The 19,570-nt window shown below is 46.3% G+C and overlaps 1 protein-coding gene across 1 annotated transcript in view; it reads right to left on the reverse strand.

Annotated features, from left to right (window-relative positions):
- DPEP1 (dipeptidase 1) overlaps positions 1-7,177 on the reverse strand; it is an 18,188-nt gene extending 11,011 nt beyond the window's left edge. The window contains exons 1-3 of the mRNA XM_083456545.1: positions 6,698-7,177; positions 2,048-2,180; positions 535-667 (exon numbers count right to left, since the gene is read on the reverse strand). Of these exons, the coding sequence (XP_083312671.1) occupies positions 535-667; positions 2,048-2,180; positions 6,698-6,807 (376 nt within the window). The 5' untranslated portion in view covers positions 6,808-7,177. The remainder of the gene's footprint in view (positions 1-534; positions 668-2,047; positions 2,181-6,697) is intronic.
- Between the last annotated feature and the right edge of the window lie 12,393 nt (positions 7,178-19,570).

Here is a 19,570-nt window from a genome sequence, read left to right on the forward strand (position 1 = left end):
CATAAAAAGTTAAAAGCAAGTTAAAAGCAAAAATAAAAATAGGGGAAAAAATCCGCAGACCATTGTTGGGAATGTACGCTTAATTGCCTGCATAGTTTTCAGCAGCCGTTTAAAAGCTGGTACATAGCACACCTGATGAATCTCTATTGGCAGGAGGTTCCTCAGGGAGAATCCTTTGCAGAGGTTGTACCAGCTGACCCTATGGGCCCCTTCCAACGCTGCAATTCTGTGATTCTATGATTCTCCCACCACCAAAGCACAACCATGGGGAATATGGCGCCTGCTGAAATTGTCCCTACTATGAATGGTAGCCTGTATTCAATTGAATCCTGCAGCCCCACTGGCCTTCCTGCTCCATCACAGATAGGAATGGGGCAGCAGCCAGCCTCCCTGCCCTGGGACTTCTCACTTTTGTCAAGGTCTTGCCCTGTGTTGAATTGTTGCAGGTCAGGCTGAATGAATGTGTTCCCATCCTGGGCTACCCATCTCCAGCCTGGGAGAAGCTCTCCTGTCTAGGTTGTTTTCCTCTCTTACCTGCACTGCTAGTGACACACTCAAAGTCATCCGGGTAGTGGTGACACATGCGATGGATGACGTCAATCTGCTCTAAGGTTCTCTTGACAGCATCTTTGTTCTGGGTTTCGCAGGGCACATAGGCAGCCCAGAACTAAACAAGGAGAGAGGAAAGCAAAAAGGAAAGTTTCCAAGGACTAAGAAAACTGCCTCTTTCATGCACACTCCCCCCCCCAACCATGGAATGAGCTGCTGGGATGCCATGGAACATCAGCAAACATTCTAACTTGTGGTGAGGGAGAACCAGTCTGTAGAATCTTGACAAGACAATGCTTGCTCCAATCGCTTAGTCCACGTACGGTTTTGCACTGAGTGTAGGGACAGGAAGTTCTGTGTGTTGTTTGTGGTAAGAAAGGGAGCATATAGTGGTGTTTCATCTTCCACAGAATGGGTCTCTCATACACTAAAGGTAAAGGTAAAGGACCCCTGGATGGTTAAGTCCAGTCAAAGTTAACTATGGGGTTGCGGTGCTCATCTCGCTTCAGGTTGAGGGAGCTGGCATTTGTCCACTGACAGCTTCCCGGGTCATGTGGCTGTTAGAATTCCTGCTCCGTGATTGCAGTCATGGGATTGTTGTCTATCACATGACGGTATATGTTTTGACTCCACAAAGTGGGAAGTGACGGAGACAGGATGTTTGTGTTCCGTGATGTGGGACTATTGTCCTTTGTTCTTTTTCTCTTTGCTATCTGATGCTAGAGAGAGAGGGAGCCATGTTGCAGTGCTTTGTGTGTGTTTATATGTAAATAAAGTAGATTAGCCAAAATGCTGAGTTGCTGAGGTCTGTAACGCAAGCTGCGAGGACTCTGTGGATCCCTAAGTGTGCCAATGTCTGTTGGCATCAGTCGCTGTGATGTTCGGGCTGAAGAAAGCTTTCGAAGCTCCTGAACGATCGACCAGGAGGGAGGGAACATGCCAGTTGGGCATGTGTCTCTGCCAGGGTCCTACTCAAGCGTGGGACGAGCACCTGTCAGTGGCCAGCATGACTAAACCTCTACTGGGGCACGGAGGGCCAAGATGAGTGCCAGAGCGCATGGAAACGCTGTTTACCTTCCCACTATAGGAGTACCTATTTATCTACTTGCACTGGTATGCTTTCAAGTTGCTAGGTTGGCAGAAGCTGGGACAAAGCAAAGGGAGCTCACCCCGTTGTGTTGATTCAAACCATGACCTCCTGATCAGCAAGCGCAAGAGACTCAGTACTTTAGATCACAGCGCCACCCGTGCCACCTGGCAGCTGGGAAAGAGCCTGAACACAACCAACGTAGCATTAAGTTAGCCACTTAGTGGTATACTTGCTGTACTGATGTGATATTGTGGCACATGGGAAAACACAAATGCATTACCAAATATTTTCCCTGAAAAATAATCTGTAGGGGTTGGAAACTTGCCAAGTGTCTGAATAATCAAATGGTTTGACAGAAGTGCACATTTCACCTGTTCTATTTTTCTGTCTCTTCCCCACTGTTTATACCTGTGCTCCCACATGTCCAAGACGCAGCTTTGGGATGTTCGTGTGAGTGTCATTCAGCGTGGTCAGATTTGCAGACTTCAGAGACAGTTGGTTGTTGAATTTTTTCAGCAACTGCCAAGGTAAGTCATTGTGCCTAGAACAGGAGAGGGTAAAATAACAATAAGTCAGCAGGCCCAGCACTGCACAACCTAGGCTGCCTTTGTCCAGAGAAGGGCATAGCTAGGCTACCAGCCAAGGCTGATAGAAGGCACCATCAAGGCCACTTGAGCCTCAGATGATAGGAGTGGATCCAATGCAAACCCCCAAACTATGCACCTGCTCGTCCAGAGAGAGGGTAACCCCACCCAGTGCAACCAGCATTCTACCCATCTGGTCCAGGGAACCACCCACTAAACATGCCTTAGTTTTATCTGCCTTAATTTTTCATGTATTGGCTCTCATCCAGTCCATTACTGAGGCTAGACATAAAGGGAGCACATCTGCTGCCACACCTGCAGATGTAAAAGGAGAAACACACAGCTGTGTGATACCTGCATATTGCTGTCAACACAATCCTTAACTTTGGGTTATTATACTTGAACGATGGTTTGGCCAAGAAATGTATTCTAGAGTGAATTCCATAATTTCGCAAGACATCTGCTTACTCCTGCCCCATCTACTCCACGGAATGGTATGGCTGCTGAGTCTTATTTCTGCTCTGGTGACTGGATAGTGCTCACTTGAAGACAGCAGGCTAGTTGGAGGTGGATACAGGGAGAGAGACAGGCTGTGTAGCATACAAAACTCTATCCTCCAATAGTGGGAATAGAGCAGCAAGGGTGGGAGGCTTAGTAGGAACAGCCAGAGGACTGCTACCCTTGTACCTCAACACCTGCTGCTGCCTGAGGCAGCCACCTCACTTTGCCTAATGGTAGGGTGAAGCTTATATATAAACGAACTTCTGCAACTTTTCAACTTTGGAAACAGTCCTATGCTCACCTTCCTAGGAAGGAATAAAAAAGAAAAGAGCTTGTGAGTCATTGTATATGACTTTTATTTTCCCGTTACCACCCTCAAAAAGGAAAATAAATGACTAAGATAGACATTTCCACTTTCCAGTCTGTTACTCTGTCCAGCCCTTTGTGAAAATAGGACTTGCTATTAACTTTCCAGCTGTGTTTTGTGTTCTGAAAATGATATTCACAGCATAATCCCATGCATGCTGACTTGAAAGCAGGGATGGGAAAATATGCCAATTTTGGTTTCTTTCAGTTTCCCACTTTTCCAAACTTAAGTTCAGTTTGCTACATTTCCACATGAGTTTGAAACTTTTTTTCTGATCTCTTTAAGTTCTCTTGAAAATTCCTCAGCATTTTTGTGTGAATTTCTTCCTGCTCTCTACACATTTTAGCATGCTATTTTGCCTTACACAATTTTCTGTAACACAATGCATTTTGGAATGTGATTTTCACTATTATATGCACTTATATGCATACATTTATATGCATTTTTGTTCACATTATGTGGCTGTTGACTGTGTAGCAAAATGTGGATAAAGGCAAATTTTGAAGGGTGAGTTTTAGTTCTCATACGGTTTTTCCAAAAGTGCAAATAAGGTGAGTTTGCCTGCGATTGCAAATTGAATTAAGCTTGTTCACCATTACTATGCGGAAGTAAGTCCTACTGTGTTTAATGGAGCTTACTCTCTAGTAAATATTTGTAGGACAGCAGCCTTAATGACAGGGTAATGCGCTCACTAGTTTTTTCTACAGCCATTAGGAGGTGTACATCTTCTGATGGCTTTAAAAGGGCACACAGAGAAAGAGAACATGCTAAAACTCAATTTCTACAGGAGGAGGAAAAGAAAGACAGTAACTCTAAGTCAATCATTCATGGGATTCCTTTGAACAAGGACATGGAAATCGACCCTGCAAACTGTAATGGAAATACTTCGGCAAAGGGAATGGAAGGAGTGATAGATCCACTTGACTTCAGTAGCACTCTCAAGAGATGATCCTGAATGCCTGAGTTGGCCCAAAAGGCCATTTCACACATGCACACCATGACAAAACTGCAAAACCCATGTTAACCATCCACAAACCACTTAACGCTGAGGTGACGGCTGTACATAGCACCCTGCATTTAAAGTATGTTCCCCCCCCCCCAAAAAAAAGAGAATCCTGTGAATTGTAGTTTGTTAAGGGAACTAGCAACTATAACTGTGAGGGGTAAACTACAGTTTGCATTATTCTTGAGGCGGTGAATGTGCTTTTGGGGGACAGCAGCAGCAGCAGTCCCCTAGCTGTTCCTCCTAAGCCTCCCACCCTTGCCACTCTATTACCCCTGTTGGAGGACAGAGTTTTGTATGTTACTCAGCTTGTCTCTCTCCCTGCCTCCTCCTCCAACTAGCCTGCTGTCTTCAGGCAAGCACTATCCAGTCACTAGAGTGGAAATAAGACTCAGCAGCCACACCATTTAGTTTCCGTGAAGCAAGCATCTTGGTAAGCTTATGGAATTCACTCCCTGGAATACATAGTGATGGCCACCAACTTGGTCGGCTTTAGAAGAGGATTAGACCAATTCATGGCGGATAAGGCTTGCAATGGCTATTGACCCTGAAAGCTATGTTTTACCTACACTCTCAGAGGCATAATGCCTCTGAATACCAGGTTCTGGGAATCACAAATGGGGAGAGCGCTTTTGTACTCAGGTCCTGCTTGCAGCCTTCTGAAAGGCATTTGATTGGCAACTGTGAGAATAGTAGGACTTAAACGGGCCTTTGATCTCATTCAGTTTTATGGCTCTTCTCATGCTCTTGGTTTGTTTTGACTTTTGCAGCAAACTGGCAATGGGCCAGCCCAGTTTTTACAGACATCGTGATTAGGTCATAATAATGACATAAATGGCCATGCTTTGGAAATTATATGCAGGGCCAAAGTCTAGTCAAATTTCCTTTATGATTCTGAGTAACTGCAAAGAATTCCTGCATTGGACTAGATGACCCTGAGGGTCCCTTCCAACTCTAGAATTGTATGATTCTTTCCCAAGTGAAACACCTAGTGCTCTTATTGCTTTCTTGGTTGCTAGGACTGCTGCCTTTTTCTCTTCCATGGCCTCATTTCTTGCTCTCTTAGGCATGCTGATGGGACTTTTACTCTGCAGTCTTGTTTGCCTCCTGCGTGAATGCCTATCCACTTAGAAACTTTGGTAATTAAGTGGCATCTACAGTGGTACCTCGGGTTAAGAACTTAATTCGTTCTGGAGGTCTGTTCTTAACCGGAAACTGTTCTTAATCCAAGGCACCACTTTAGCTAATGGGGCCTCCCGCTGCCGCCACGCGATTTCTGTTCTCATCCTGAAGCAAAGTTCTTAACCTGAGGTACTATTTCTGGGTTAGCAGAGTCTGTAACCTGAAGCGTCTGTAACCTGAAGCGTCTGTAACCTGAGGTACCACTGTAAATACCTTAAACTAACACCATCAGGGGCCTCAGCTGGATCAATCCATGGGCCTGTCTAGTCCAGCTGTTCTCACAGTGGCCAACCAGATAACTTGAGGGCAAGCTGGCAAACAGGACCTGAGCATAACAGGACCCTCCCCACTTGTAAACCCTAACAACTGGTTGACAGAAGCATATTGCTCTGACATTGGAAGAAGACCAAAACCATCGTGTCTAGCAGCAGTTGAGAGCTTTCTCTCAATAAACTTGGTAGCACCCAAACTGGTATTCTCAAGATGAGGGAGTTGCCCTGCATATGCTCAGATGCTCCTTTGCCTAAGTCAGTTTTAAACAGCAACAGCACCACCATTACCACCACATTCCCTGGCACTGTGTCCTATATAGCAGAATTTTTGGAATCAGAAAGCAGCAGGCTGAGGCCTCTGAGATGTGCCAATATCTCAGAGGGCTTAGCCTGGCAGAGAGGCAGGAGCTCTTAATTTCATAATTGCAAGGCTACCTGGCTGTACTTATTGTTCTTATTCCAGAGAGAATGACAGGTTTGAATGGCACCAAAGGGCAGTAATTTGCCCATTTGCCTGCTAATGATTAACTTGGAGAACAGCTTCTACAGCTGCTATTAAGCCCAAACCTCCAGGTCAGTGCCCTAAAAGCCTGGGAGTCATTCCCTTCTGTACCTTCCCAGTTCAGGCACCTTCTGCATCCTTCCTTCCGCAGGGTTACTGCTTTTACAACAAGGTATTTCTGGAGGACAATGTGTGAACCAGCCCTTCTGTGATGTTTCAAAAGGCCCTTGAAAATGCAAAGAGGGTTGGGGACAGTATCCCATCTGATCCAGACTCTGGGAAGACCTCTTTGGAGTAAGAGGCTTGGGACCCCATGGAGAACCTCCCCACAACTGAAGATCTGGAGGAACCCACCATTGTCCAAAGAGCAGCCTGAAGTGTCTCACCTCAGGGTGCACCTTTCCTGAGGCCTAAATGACCCCTCTGGCCCCATGCTGAGCTTGCCTTGAACCCTAATTAGGAACATAGGAAGCTACCTTCTCCTGAGTCAGGCCATTGGTCCATTTAGCTCAGTTCTGTCCACCCTGACTGGCAACAGTTCCCCCAGGGTTTCAGGCAGGATCCTTCCCCAGCCCTGCTTGGATTGACCACGAGATCTTCTGTATGGCCCTTCCCCCAGAAGGCATAGGAAGGAAGTGTGGTCTTACCCATCTATCACAGGTGATGTCGTCATGATTCTCTCTGCCTCCTGCTGATACTGATCTGCTGAGCAGAGCAAGAGGCAGGAGAGGAGCAGGCAAGCAGCTTTCAGGAGCATCCTGGTGCCTGGCAGGCTGGACTACACCTCCCTTTGCTGAAGTTTCTCTTGTGGCCCTGAAGCTTTTCCTGCAGCAGGTGATGCAAAAGAGGAATTCCAGGACCTCTACTTGCTGCAAAGAGTGATCGGTTTCTTGGATTGACGCACCAGGAACAGACAAGCAGGTGCAAACTCTGGAGTGTACTTGCCACCCTACAGCCAATAAATAACATCTTGGGAGGAGCCACAGAACAATATCAGCTGCTTGGGTTCACTGTATCTCTTAGGGCACCGTGCCCATTACAGTTATGGTTGCGCTGCCTCAAAAAGAATGCTGTAGAACTGGAGAAGCTTCAGAAGTAGGCAACCAAAATGATCAAGGGGATGGAGCAACTTCTGCAAGAGGAACGGTTGCAACATTTTGGGCAGCTGAGTTTAGCGGAAAGGCAAACATGGAGGTGTGGGACATGATATTGACATGCACGTAATTATAGATGGTAGAGCTGAATGTTGACATGTTCAGGGCAGGCAAAACAAAGTGCTTCTTCACACAATGCAAAGCTAAATTATGGCATTTTCTCCCATTAGAGATAGGGCCTGCACTGCCATGAGCTTTGTTGAGGCAAGTCTCCTCAAGCAGCACTCGGGGGTGTGTGTGTGCGTGCGTGCATGCATGCATGCAGAAGACTTGGATTTGGGTGCTCCACCCACCTCTTGTCTCCTACATGCTTGGACATGGTGGTGAGGCCTCCTCTTTCTCCTGGCCTGGGCACAATTTCAGTGGCAAATGTGAGGGACGGGGAGGATGTGTGTGTGGAGAGTGATGCAATCCCACCTGATGGCAACTCACCTGGTGGCTTTCTTCTCCTCCCAGAAAGCAGCCCCGCTTGGTGGAGGCTCCAGGCAGGTAGGAGCAGGTCCATGCCACTGACCGCTGGTGGAGGGCAGGGCTGGTAGAAACAGGCCTCCTCCTTGATCTTGTGGTTGCATTTTCAGTGGGTGGCCTATGCGTCACAGAGCCAGGGGAGGGGTTGGTTGGCCTGCCTGCCTGCCATGGCTGTTTCTGCTCCTGCCACTGCTCATTGCTGGTGGGGCTGCAGAGACGCAAAAGAAGGAAGGCAAGAGTGAAAGGAGAAGAACAACTCTTCTCTGTGTTTCCCTCATTAAGAGAAAAAATACCCCTTTCCTCATTTTTCTCCAAACTTTGTTTCTTCTCTGCTGCCCTCATCCTGTTGATCAGGTCTAGTGTGTGAGAGGATTGACTGGAGGCGAGAGAGTCCTGTTAGTCCTGTTGTGGTGTGTATGTGGGCATTATAGCAGCTTGGCAGCTAGATTTTTGTGTTTTTCCTTGCCATTTTATGCCCCCTTGGAGCAGCAGCTCTTCAGCAGCATCTTTGCTTCCTACTGGAAGCTCCAGAAAGGTGGCAGCCATTTTGCGGCTCCTCTCATGGTGCTCCCCCTGAATTGCACCCCCTTAGCAGCAGTTCTTGCCTGTTACCATAGCTGCTCTTCACCCAGCTGTGTGGCTGCCTCTGTCTCCTGGCACTCCCCCCCACCTCCCCTAGCCGGAAGAGTTTTAGTGATCTAGCCCTGGCAGACAGTTACCCCTCACAGAGCGATGGTTTCCAGCCCCCTTAACAATCTCACTTTCCATAATTTTCGGGGTATTTCTGTGTGTCCATTTTCTTGCTTGTCTCAGGTGGCAAAACAGCTTGGACAAATTCACATAGGATAAGACTATCAATGGCTTCTAGTGGTGATGGCTATGCTCTGCCTCCATAGTCGGAGGATAAAGCCATAATGCCAGTAGACTGTCAGTTGCTGGAAATCACAAGAGGGGAGAGTGCTGCTGTTGCATTCAGGTTCTGCTTTGGGGCTTCCCATTGGGGCGTCTGGCTGACCATTGTGAGAACAGGTTACTGCACTAGATGGGACATTGACCTGATCTAACAGCCAGGCTCTTTTTATGCTATTATGCGTTAGTTACATTGAGATTGGATCACTGTGACACGCTCTGTTTATCACTGCCTCTGAAGGGTGTTCAGAAACATCAGCTAGCTCATAATGTTGTAGCAAGGTTCTTAACTGGTACAGAATTTGGGGACATAAATCTCCACTTTTATACTATCTTCACTGGCTGCCCCTTCATTCCTGAGAACAATTCAAAGTTCTCATTTTTTATCTTTAAAGCCATGAAAGATCTGTCACCTGGATATCTGAAGGACCGGGAGACCTGAAGACAGGGCTTTTCCCCCCCAGCCACTGCTCACCAGAACTCAGCTCCAGCACCTCTCAGGTGCGCGCCATTGTCATTCTAAGAGAACAATGGAAAAGTTCATGATGAGCAATCTGCCTCCTCTTTCTCTAAAAAAATAAATAAATCACTTCCTGAATGACATTAATTGACCTATACACTTTGATCAGTGGGAGATGCCTCTTTTTATTTTGAAGTGTTCTTTCCTCTTGGCACCCTGATTATGGCTTGATGAGCAGCCACACCTAGCCTGTGTCACCACCTGCAGATAAGTAACTTTGATAGCAGCTGTAAATCTAATTGCTATCTTTTGAGAGTTGTGGCGGTAGTGCACACCAGAGCACTAAGGCGCATGTTGTTCGCAAATATCCGATTTTGGCTGCCTTCACACAGCAGTATACAGTATTTCATTTTCAGGACTTTCCCCTGACTGTTAAGTTCCACATTATATTTGAGCTTTCACAAGGCATAAAAGGCACATCTGGAACTATAGTGGAATATAATGCAAGTTTCTAGTGCACATGTAGAAAGAAATAGCAAAACATAGATAATACAAATATAGCAACAGTAATAATGACCCTCCCCCGTTCTGCTGACAGCAGTGTGAACACAGAAGCATAAAATACAGAAATATTGTTTGTTGGATTCCAGAATTAAGTACAGCATGAAGTTTGGAGCTTCAGATGCTGCTTCTATATCCACCTGGGATGCACTGAATCCACTTTAAACTGCTGTGTGTGCACAGCCTGAGTTGGAAGCAAAAGAGACAGTAGTTGCACCCAGGGCTAAAAGCATTTCTGCTTTACTCTTGAGCACAGTCATTTATGGCAGCCTTCCCCAACCTGGTGCCCTCCAGATGTTTTGGACTGTGATGGCTGGGGCTGATGGGAGTTGTAGTTCAAAACATCTGGAGGGAACGTTGGTTTGTGGCATTTGTACTCCCAGGGCTGACCCTATAATGACCCAAGGTGAGACGGGCACTTCAGTGGCAGAATGGGAGTGGTGGCAGATTTGGATCAGGGTCCTAGCTCACTTCCATTCCTCCTGTCCCGACTGGGCTGATTGACACCTGCAGACTGAGAGCATGGAGGCAGTTCTTTGATGCTCCGCCTTATTGTGCATGGGAGAGATCCTGTCTCAAAGAGATCTGGGCTCATTTGACATCTCCTGCCCTCCCTCCCAGTTCACTCCTCCTGTTGCAGGACCCCTTTCTCCTTTCTCTCTCTTTTCCTTCCCCCAGTCCTTGAAGAATGTGGGTGGCCTGAACTGTGGGGGCTTGAAGAAGCGCAGAGTGGGTGGGCAGGGCGGAAATTTATAGTCTATATATCATTGCTGGCTCCATATCCTGGGGCTGTAATGAATGGGTCTCTTTGACAAAGCCGAGCCAGCCAAGGTTCTTCCGGCCAGGCTTCCATGTATGCTGGCATACACCTGTCTGGTCCTTAATTTGCCCGGCAGGCCATAAACTTTCCGAGTTTAAAATTGCAGCATGATAACAGGCCACTTTCATGGACAGTGAGAGAGGGGGAGCCGTCTAGTCCCCATCACTCTTTTTATAAGGATCCCTCCTGGGTGAGTTTGCTCACCTGCCCCCACCCAGCAGCAGTCTTTAGGGCCAATTTTAACATTTCACGGTCTATAAACTGTGATCCTGTTTGGCCATAGAGCTTGAGTGGGTGGAAAACAGATTAGCCTCCCTCCTTCACAAAAACCCCTAGCATATGGTGGTGCAGGTGGAAGGAAGCCTCACTTTCAACAGGATGCTTGGAAATACTTTTTTGCCAGCTAGATTTTTCTTTCTTCTCTTTCTTCTTCTTCCTTCCTTCCTCCTCCTTTCTTTTCTCGATCCCTCCCTCTTTTATTTCTTCTATTCCCCTCTATTCTTCTTTTCCCTTTTTTCTCTTTCTTTTCTCTTTCCTCCCTTTTCTTTCTTTCTCTTTTCCTATCCCCCTTTCTCCCCCCCTTCCTCTATCCTCTTCTTCTTTGCTTCCTTCCTCACTAGTAAAAATGCCCCATTATTTACTTCGAGTGGACTATCCCTGACTGAACTCAGTGGGACTCCCTTTAGACGAAGCAGGTATAAGATGTGGCTGCTCTTGCGCAGTGTTGCTGAGTGTGACCCAAGATGGAAGCAACGTGTCCCTCTGGCTGACAGCAGAGGTGGCTGCCGTAGCCAATGAAAGTTGGGTGGGCAGCGTGGAGGCTCAGAGGAGGCTGGGGATGGTGCTGTGGCTGGCCCAGTGGCTGAGTGTAGGCCTCACAGCTCCTCTCACACCCAGCCTAGCCCTGCATCCTGGAAACAGCTTCAGTGAGGGCTCATAAGTGACATCATACTTGTGGACTTTATAATGCAGGCATAATGCCCAAGTTGTGATTGATTGGGATACAGGGGTTATTTCCGATTGTTGCCCTGAATTTTGAAGGCTTATTGTGCTCTATAGCTAGGACGCTGGTGGCGCTGTGGGTTAAACCACAGGGCCTAGGACTTGCCGATCAGAAGGTCGGCAGTTCAAATCCCCGCGACTGGGTGAGCTTCCGTTGCTCGGTCCCTGCTCCTGCCAACCTAGCAGTTCGAAAGCACGTCAAAGTGCAAGTAGATAAATAGGTACCACTCCGGTGGGAAGGTAAACAGCATTTCCGTGCGCTGCTCTGGTTCGCCAGAAGCGGCTTAGTCATGCTGGCCATGACCTGTACACCGGCTCCCTCGGCCAATAAAGCGAGATGAGTGCCGCATCCCCAGAGTCGGCCATGACTGGACCTAATGGCAAGGGTCCCTTTACCTTTACCTTTATAGCTAGGAATGGGACAAAGTCATGCTGTTTTTTTTGAGGAATGAGACACGAAAGGGCTGCTTGCTTTTATGATTCGCCCCAGCTGGCAAAACATCTTGGGCTGGTCCTGTGTACATCCATAAATCACACCTTCTTGGAAAACATTTTTTGAGTGCAATGGCATTTGGGTGTTTCAGGGTAAAATTGCCTTTACTCCTCGGAAATGGCACAGTAAGTCCTTGGCTTACAAATTATTATAAATATAATTATAATTATAATTATTATTATTCCACCCTTTCTCCCAAAGGAGCCCGGGGCAGCAAACACTCACTTTAAAAAATAAAATAAAATGCTACCACAGGCTCCTTTGGGAGGAACGGCAGGATATAAATGTAATTCATAAGCAATAGTAATGTTTAAAAGCATCCTGCAAACAGTTAAAGCATTCCAAAACAATTGCAATGAAAACTTCTCAAAACAGTACAGTTGGAAACATTGTGAAAACAGAGTTAAAAACATTATTTCATCCAGCGAGCTCAGGGTTGCCAGGAACAGTATCCTTCAGTCACCAAATGCCTGGGAAAAGAAGGTTTTCAAATTCCTCCGAAAGTTAATAATTACAAAGATGGGTGCAATTTACCAGGCAGCGGCTGCCTGAGACATTTCGGAGCCTGAGGCAAAACGTCCCACTGCCACTGCTAGGTGGGGGCACGAGGCTCTGCAAGAGCTTCCCCTCAGGGAAAAGCCCTTGCAAAGACTCGCCACTGGGTGTAGGGTTGGGGGGCAAACTCTGCAGAGTCTCCCCCCACCCCGACAGTGAGGCTTTACAACGGCTTTTCCTTAAGGAGAAGCTATTGCAAAGCCTCACCACAGCAATGGGCATATGCAGGACGGGGAGAGTTCAGCAAGGGCTTCTCCTTACCTTGCCAAATCTCCCTGCCTGCTTGGCAGCAAAGCTGGGCAGTGGAACACTGTGCTGCTCTGCCATTACTGCTGCCACCACCTCCCTGACCTGAATTGCTTCTGCGGCAGAGGTAATGGCACCACCTCTTGTGCTTCTGCTGCCTGAGGCAACTGCTTCACTCTGCCTTATGGGTGGGCTGGCTCTGTCAACAGGGAAGGCATTACAAACAGGGAACCACCACTGAAAAGCTCATCATGGTGGCACCACCAACAAGGCCTCACCTGCTGATTGTTGGATCCGAGATGGTTGATATTGGGGCAAGCACTCTTTGAGGTACTTGGGTACCTGGCCATTAAAGGTTATACAGTGGTACCTTGGGTTAAGAACTTAATTCGTTCTGGAGGTCCGTTCTTAAGCTGAAACTGTTCTTAACCTGAGGTACCACTTTAGCTAATGGGGCCTCCGCTGCGCCGCCGGAGCACGATTTCTGTTCTTATCCTGAAGCAAAGTTCTTAACCCGAGGTACTATTTCTGGGTTAGCGGAGTCTGTAACCTGAAGCGTATGTAACCTGAAGTGTATGTAACCTGAAGCGTATGTAACTCGAGGTACCACTGTATATGCTAGTACTATATGCTTGCATTGGGCTCGGTAGATTGCTGGCAACCCTTGCAGTGCTTTCAGGACCAACGACACATACTCTCATATGGTAGCGCCACTTACTCACCTGGCAGCCACATTCTGCAGTAGCTGCAGGCTCTGGACTGTTTTCAAGGACAGCTCATTACAGTAGTCCAGTTGGGAGGCCACCAGAGCATGGGCAACTGAGCTTAATATCCTGATCCAGGAACAGTTGTAGCTGGTGAACCAGCCTAAGCTGGACATAAGCAGAGAAGACACTTCAGTGACAAGCTGAAATCCAGGAGTCCTCCCAGGCTACAAACCTGCCCCCCCTTTTTTTGTGTGTGTGTCAGATACCATTGTTACATTTTAACAATTCAATGGACAAAGGAATGCTTCAGATTAAGAATGGCAGGTAAATTGTGTCAGCACAAACATGAAAGCACAAAAAGGAACAAAGACGCAGGTGGCACTGTGGGTTAAAGCCTCAGTGCCTAGGGCTTGCCGATCGAAAGGTCGGCGGTTTGAATCCCCGCGGCGGGGTGCGCTCCCGTTGTTCGGTCCCAGCGCCTGCCAACCTAGCAGTTCGAAAGCACTCTCGGGTGCAAGTAGATAAATAGGGACCGCTTACTAGCGGGAAGGTAAACGGCGTTTCCGTGTGCGGCTCTGGCTCGCCAGAGCAGCGATGTCACGCTAGCCACGTGACCCGGAAGTGTCTCCGGACAGCGCTGGCCCCCGGCCTCTTTGAGTGAGATGGGCGCACAACCCTAGAGTCTGTCAAGACTGGCCCGTACGGGCAGGGGTACCTTTACCTTACTTTACCTAGTAAAGGGGAACGCAATCATGTCAGACCTGTTTGACAGCTCCTTTTACCACCCTATGATGGTAAGTAAGGTTGCTCAGAGAGAGCGAGGTGGTCCCATACTGAAGTCTACCACCACCACCCCTCTTTAGAAGGTCCTTGGGAGGTTTCCCAATGAGCAGCTATCTCTAGATGTGTCTTCAAGGAGAGGAAGTCTTTGTGATGCAGAAAAGGGTTGTCTTCACTTTCAGAGGCTAGCAATGCCACCGCAAGTCAAAGAGGCTGGTTTTTTTGGGTGGTTATGTCAGAGGCCAAGGTGAACACCCAGGAAAACATCCTCACCATCATCATTTATTTGTATGCTTCTTTGCCATAGTAACAAACAAAATTAAATCCTGAGTCCACACTAAGCACCAGCCCACTCTGAATGAAACCTGTGAATTAAAGCACATTCCAACCACATGTAGAAAAGGCCGCCATGACTTCTGCACACCCTCCAAAACTCGGGGGAAGCCATGCTTAGCATATTTGAAAGCAGAACCAGAGCCCAGAGCCAGCGCAGGAGCACCTTTAAGGATGCTTCCTGAATTCTAATAGCAAAGACTCTTTTTCAGTGGAGGATGAGACCAGATCTTTTTCCATACCTCATCATCAAATCCAGTGTTTAAGTCCCTCACCCCTGCCAGTTTCAGACTACCTCTGTCCCCCATCCTGTAACCAGTGGCAAATAAGAGAAGCCACACCTTTCAAGGAAGGAATAGATTCATTGCAAAAATGTTTGTTCGATGTCAAAGACTGCATACCAGTTTTTGGTTTTTGTCTTATTATGTCTGTCAATTTGGTTAAAAAGTGAAGTAAAAAAAGAATGGGAGTGCCTAAATGAATACCTCAAAAGTCAAGGTTCGAGGACAGAAATCTGGCTGAGTCTGGAATAACCTTGTGAAGTGAAAGGATAAGAAAGAGGGATTTATATCTAGATGTTAGGATAGAGAGGATAAGGAAAACAGGAAAACAGGAAGACACAATGAGAGATAAAGGAGGTGCTGTGGGATTGGTGGAAGTCAATGTCTTGTTGTTTTAGTGTTTATAGCATTAACTTGTAAGATATGGATTTGTGTTTTTGTTTTTTTTAGTTGTTGATGCTTTCTTTATTTTTTGAATGTTGGTTTTTGTGTGTTGTGTATTGTTATTTTTCGATATTTTTCGTGTTGTTGTTGTATGGAAAATACTAATAATTTATTTTTTTTAAGACTGCATACCAGATTACCTCTGCGTGCAACCTGGGCAGCCATTGCTTTTATTTGTGCAATTTGAAACCAATTCACCTTTAAACCTTGCAATATAGTTTAGAACAAGTGCTTTTGAAAGGCTCTATAAAAAAAGTTCCAAAGTCAGAGTAACCCCTCCCCTAGTCCTCCCATCCCTGGAACCGCTTCTGTTTATCAGGATGACAAAACTCTTTATGATCCAGGAATGGAGCAAAGAGGGAATGTTACTTCCTGATGACCATTTTTTTCCAAATTTGTAGAGAGTCACGCACAGGAAGGAGTTAGAAATCTTGTGAATCATTGTCTATGAGGGATTTAGAAATGACAGGAATTTAATTGTGGGTATAGGAGGGAGTGTTTCAAGTTGAACCCAAGAAAGGCTCCTGGAATCCTTAATAAAAGGTACTAATCACTTCAGCTGAAAAGCAATACCTTAGATTGGGAGAAATTTTGGTAGAACTGATATCTTCACAGCCATGATGCAGCCCAGCATTGCTCTAAGGAGCTCCTTTTGCTATAAAGCTGACCATGGTTTTGCCTTTGAAGTTAGCCTGCGCAGTTGGGCAGGCACTTCCCCCCAAATGATGGAACCCTCTATAACCCATAGCAAAATCTGAGTGAGTGGAAATTCATTAAATCTCTGAGGTGGGAAGCTTTAAAGTCTATGAACCTGCTCCTTCAGAGGAAGGGCTGCCCCTCCCAGATCAGATCACACACCCAATTCTCGGACCTGGGAACCACCCACCCATGACACTTTTTCTTAACATAACTCAGTGTCGGTTTATTGGCCTTCATCCAGTCCATCACTACTTCCAGGCACCTGTGCAGCACCTTCACTGCCTCTCCTGATTGCGACAGAGTGGGGAGAGAGAGAAAGCGCTTGTGTGTCATCAGCATACAGAAGACACCGTACTCCAAATCACTGGATGACAGCTCCCAAGGGTATTCTTCCCACCTCCTTGCTGTCACTCCAGAAGAACACAATGGCCAACTGTGTCAAAAGCCTCTAAGAGGTCAAGGAGAACCAACAGGGTCACAGTCTCCCAATTTCTCTCCTGATAAAGGGTGACTAAGGCTGTTTAAGTGCACAAACAGGGCCTGAAACCAGACTGGAATGGATCCAGATACCAGTAATCTGTTTTTTCCAGGTATACCTGCAGCTGCCAGGCCAACACCCTCCTGATCATTTTGCCCAGGGAGGAAATATTAGAGAGTGGATGGTCATTTTTTGAAAACTCTGGATTCAGGCAGGAGATCTTCATAATGAGGCATTGGCCCATCCAGTCAGTCCCTTCAGATATAATGAGCACGGATCAAGAGATGGTGGATTCAGCCTCATCGCTGCATCCTGTCTAAATCCTCTGTCTGTAAAAACAGAAACCAATTCCACGAGTTGTGATTCAGTGGTGCTCCAGGGGCCTCCAACAAGCCCAAACCATTTGTGGCATCAAAAACAGTATTAATGTCACACATATTACCTCAGGCTTTTCTGTTTGCTTGCAGCAGGAGTCTTATTATTCAACATATTTTCTCTCCCCCCCCTAAAAATAAGATAAAAGGTTTTATTCTTTTGTTTTCTTTATGGCTGCAAACATACAATTTTAATCACACACCTAAACAAAGTAGAGGGTTGTTGTTGTTGTTTTGGCCTGTTTTTGCTTTAAAATATTATCAGTGAAATATGCTGGAAGAAGAACAAAGGAAGGGACAGTTCAATTACACTAAAATATTAAAATATAAACATTCACATTTTATTTTATTTATTATTGCATTTATATTTTAACTTTCCTCCAACAGCTCAAGGCAGTGGGGTATATGGTTATCCCCCTCCACTCTTTATCCCCAAAACAACCCTCTGAGGTAAGTTAGACTCAGAGACATTGGCCTAAAATGCCATAAAATAAAATAAAATCTTGTTTCCCATGACCTAGTTAAGAAATGGGAGACCTGTGGTCCTCAAGACATTGCTAGGCTCCTGTTCCCACCATCTCTGGTCACTGGCTATGCTGTCTGATGCTGATGGGAACTGGAGTCCAGCAGAGAATCTGGAGGGCCACAAGTTCCTCATCCCAGTCTTGGTCCAACACTCTGACAAGAGATAAAACGAACATGAGATAAAACAACTGGAATGTCTACAACCATCTAAAAACAATCATAATACAGCCACAGACTGGGAAAGAACTCTGCTCAAAAGGGGGTCAGGGGCCCTGAAGATTAAATTTCATTACTTCCATAGTAAGTAAAAGGAAAGGAAAGGACCCCTAGACAGTTAAATCCAGTCAAAGGCGACTATGGGGTATGGCGCTCATCTCATTTCAGGCCGAGGGAGCTGGCGTTTGTCCACAGACAGCTTTCCAGGTCATTTGGCCAGCATGACTAAACCACTACTGGCACAATGGGGCAGCATGACGAGTGCCAGAGAGCACAGAAACACTGTTTACCTTCCTGCCACAGCGGTACCTATTTATCTACTCACACTGATATGCTTTCAAACTGCTAGGTTGGCAGAAGCTGGGACCGAGCAATGGGAGCTCACCACCAGAGCGTGGATTCGAACCATCGAGCTTCTGATCAGCAGGCCCAAGAGGCTCAGTGGTTTAGAACTCAGCGCCACCCGCTCCCTTCCATAGTCTAGATCTACCTTGATGGGAGGAAGTTCTGAAACCCACCTTCAAGATAAGGTGGGAATTGCTGTCAAACCGTGCTTACCATACCCATCTCATTAAGTTGGCGCAGACAGATGCCATGGTCCATGGTATCAAAAGCTGCTGAGAGATTGAGGAAGAACTCTCCGTGTCTTTCTCCCAATAAAGGGAGAAGGTGATTCAGATTCATGGTCAGGCCTGAACCCAGACTGATTCTGGGTGAGATTGTGTGAAGCTAGTAATATGACAAGTTGACTATTTTTTCCCATTCTCATAGCATCACTATATCAGTGAAAAAGGCAGCAAGCAACAGAAAGGCCACTTCATGCCTTTAAATTAGGATGTGGCTTTTTCTTGTAGATTGTGGGCATAATTAACAGAATTGCCTCCACCTCCACTTCCGCTTCTCTGACCTGCATTTCTACAACCACAAGCCTTAAATTTGTGCACACTTTGCAAACTGTTCCTTTTGAAAATGGAGTTCATGACCCTCTTGTGGTCTTAAATTTCACATTGAGGGGAAACAGACCAGGGGTGTGTGGGTGTGCATAGGTGAAGTGCTATGTGCAGCAGTTTTGCTTGTTTGCTTTTAAATGTATAATATACTTTTGGCCCTTACTTGGACTTGGACTTTTTACAAGCTCCCCTGCCCCAAGGAATTTGATATATAGCAGTCAATCATGCAAACTCTGTGGTACAGCATATAATGCAAATTATGTGTTTGTGTGCATGTTTGCACAACACTTGGCAGTTAAATACCCAATCCAACAATGTCAATTTCATGGAAATAGATCAAGGCACCGGGATTGAAAGTTGCTCACTGGGGCAAGATGGTCTGAGCCTATTACACAGATCCTGTCCTGACTGCACTGGCTGCCAATTAGCTTCTGGGTCCAATTCCAAGTGCTGGTTTGGACCTATAAAGCCTTAAACGGCTCAGGACCACTATACCTCAAGGACTGCCTCTCCCCATAAAAACCAACCCAGATTCTGCATTATCATCTGAGGCCTTTCTTCATGTGCCCCCTCCATGAGAGGTCTGGAGGGTGGCAACTCAAGAAAGGGCCTTTTCTGCAGTGGCTCCCCATTTGTGGAATGCTCTCCCCAGGGAAGTTCGCCTGGCATCTTCATTATACATCTTTAAGTGTCAGGAAAAAACTTTCCTCTTCAACCAGACCTTTGGCTGATTATGTTCTTTGTTTGTGGAAATGGGGTTATTGGTTTTCTTTGTTTTTGCTTTTATTATGTGCTATGTGGCTTTGTTCTGCATTTTTACGATGTGAACTGCCTAAGGATCTTCAGATGAAGGGCTGTATACAAATTTTAATAACGAAATAAATAAAATAAAAGTATAAAGAAGGAATCAAGCAAACAAATACACATGCTTCGTTTCAGAAGGGACACACATGGAAACACAGAATGCGAGTCATCTAGCTCAGATCTGTCAACAGTTCTGCAGGGTTTCAGGCAAGTGGTCTTATTACACCCTACCTGGATATACCAAGGAAGGAAAAGTGGACT

Source organism: Podarcis tiliguerta (assembly GCF_965153285.1).
Source record: "Podarcis tiliguerta genome assembly, chromosome: 8".
NCBI lineage: Eukaryota > Metazoa > Chordata > Lepidosauria > Squamata > Lacertidae > Podarcis > Podarcis tiliguerta.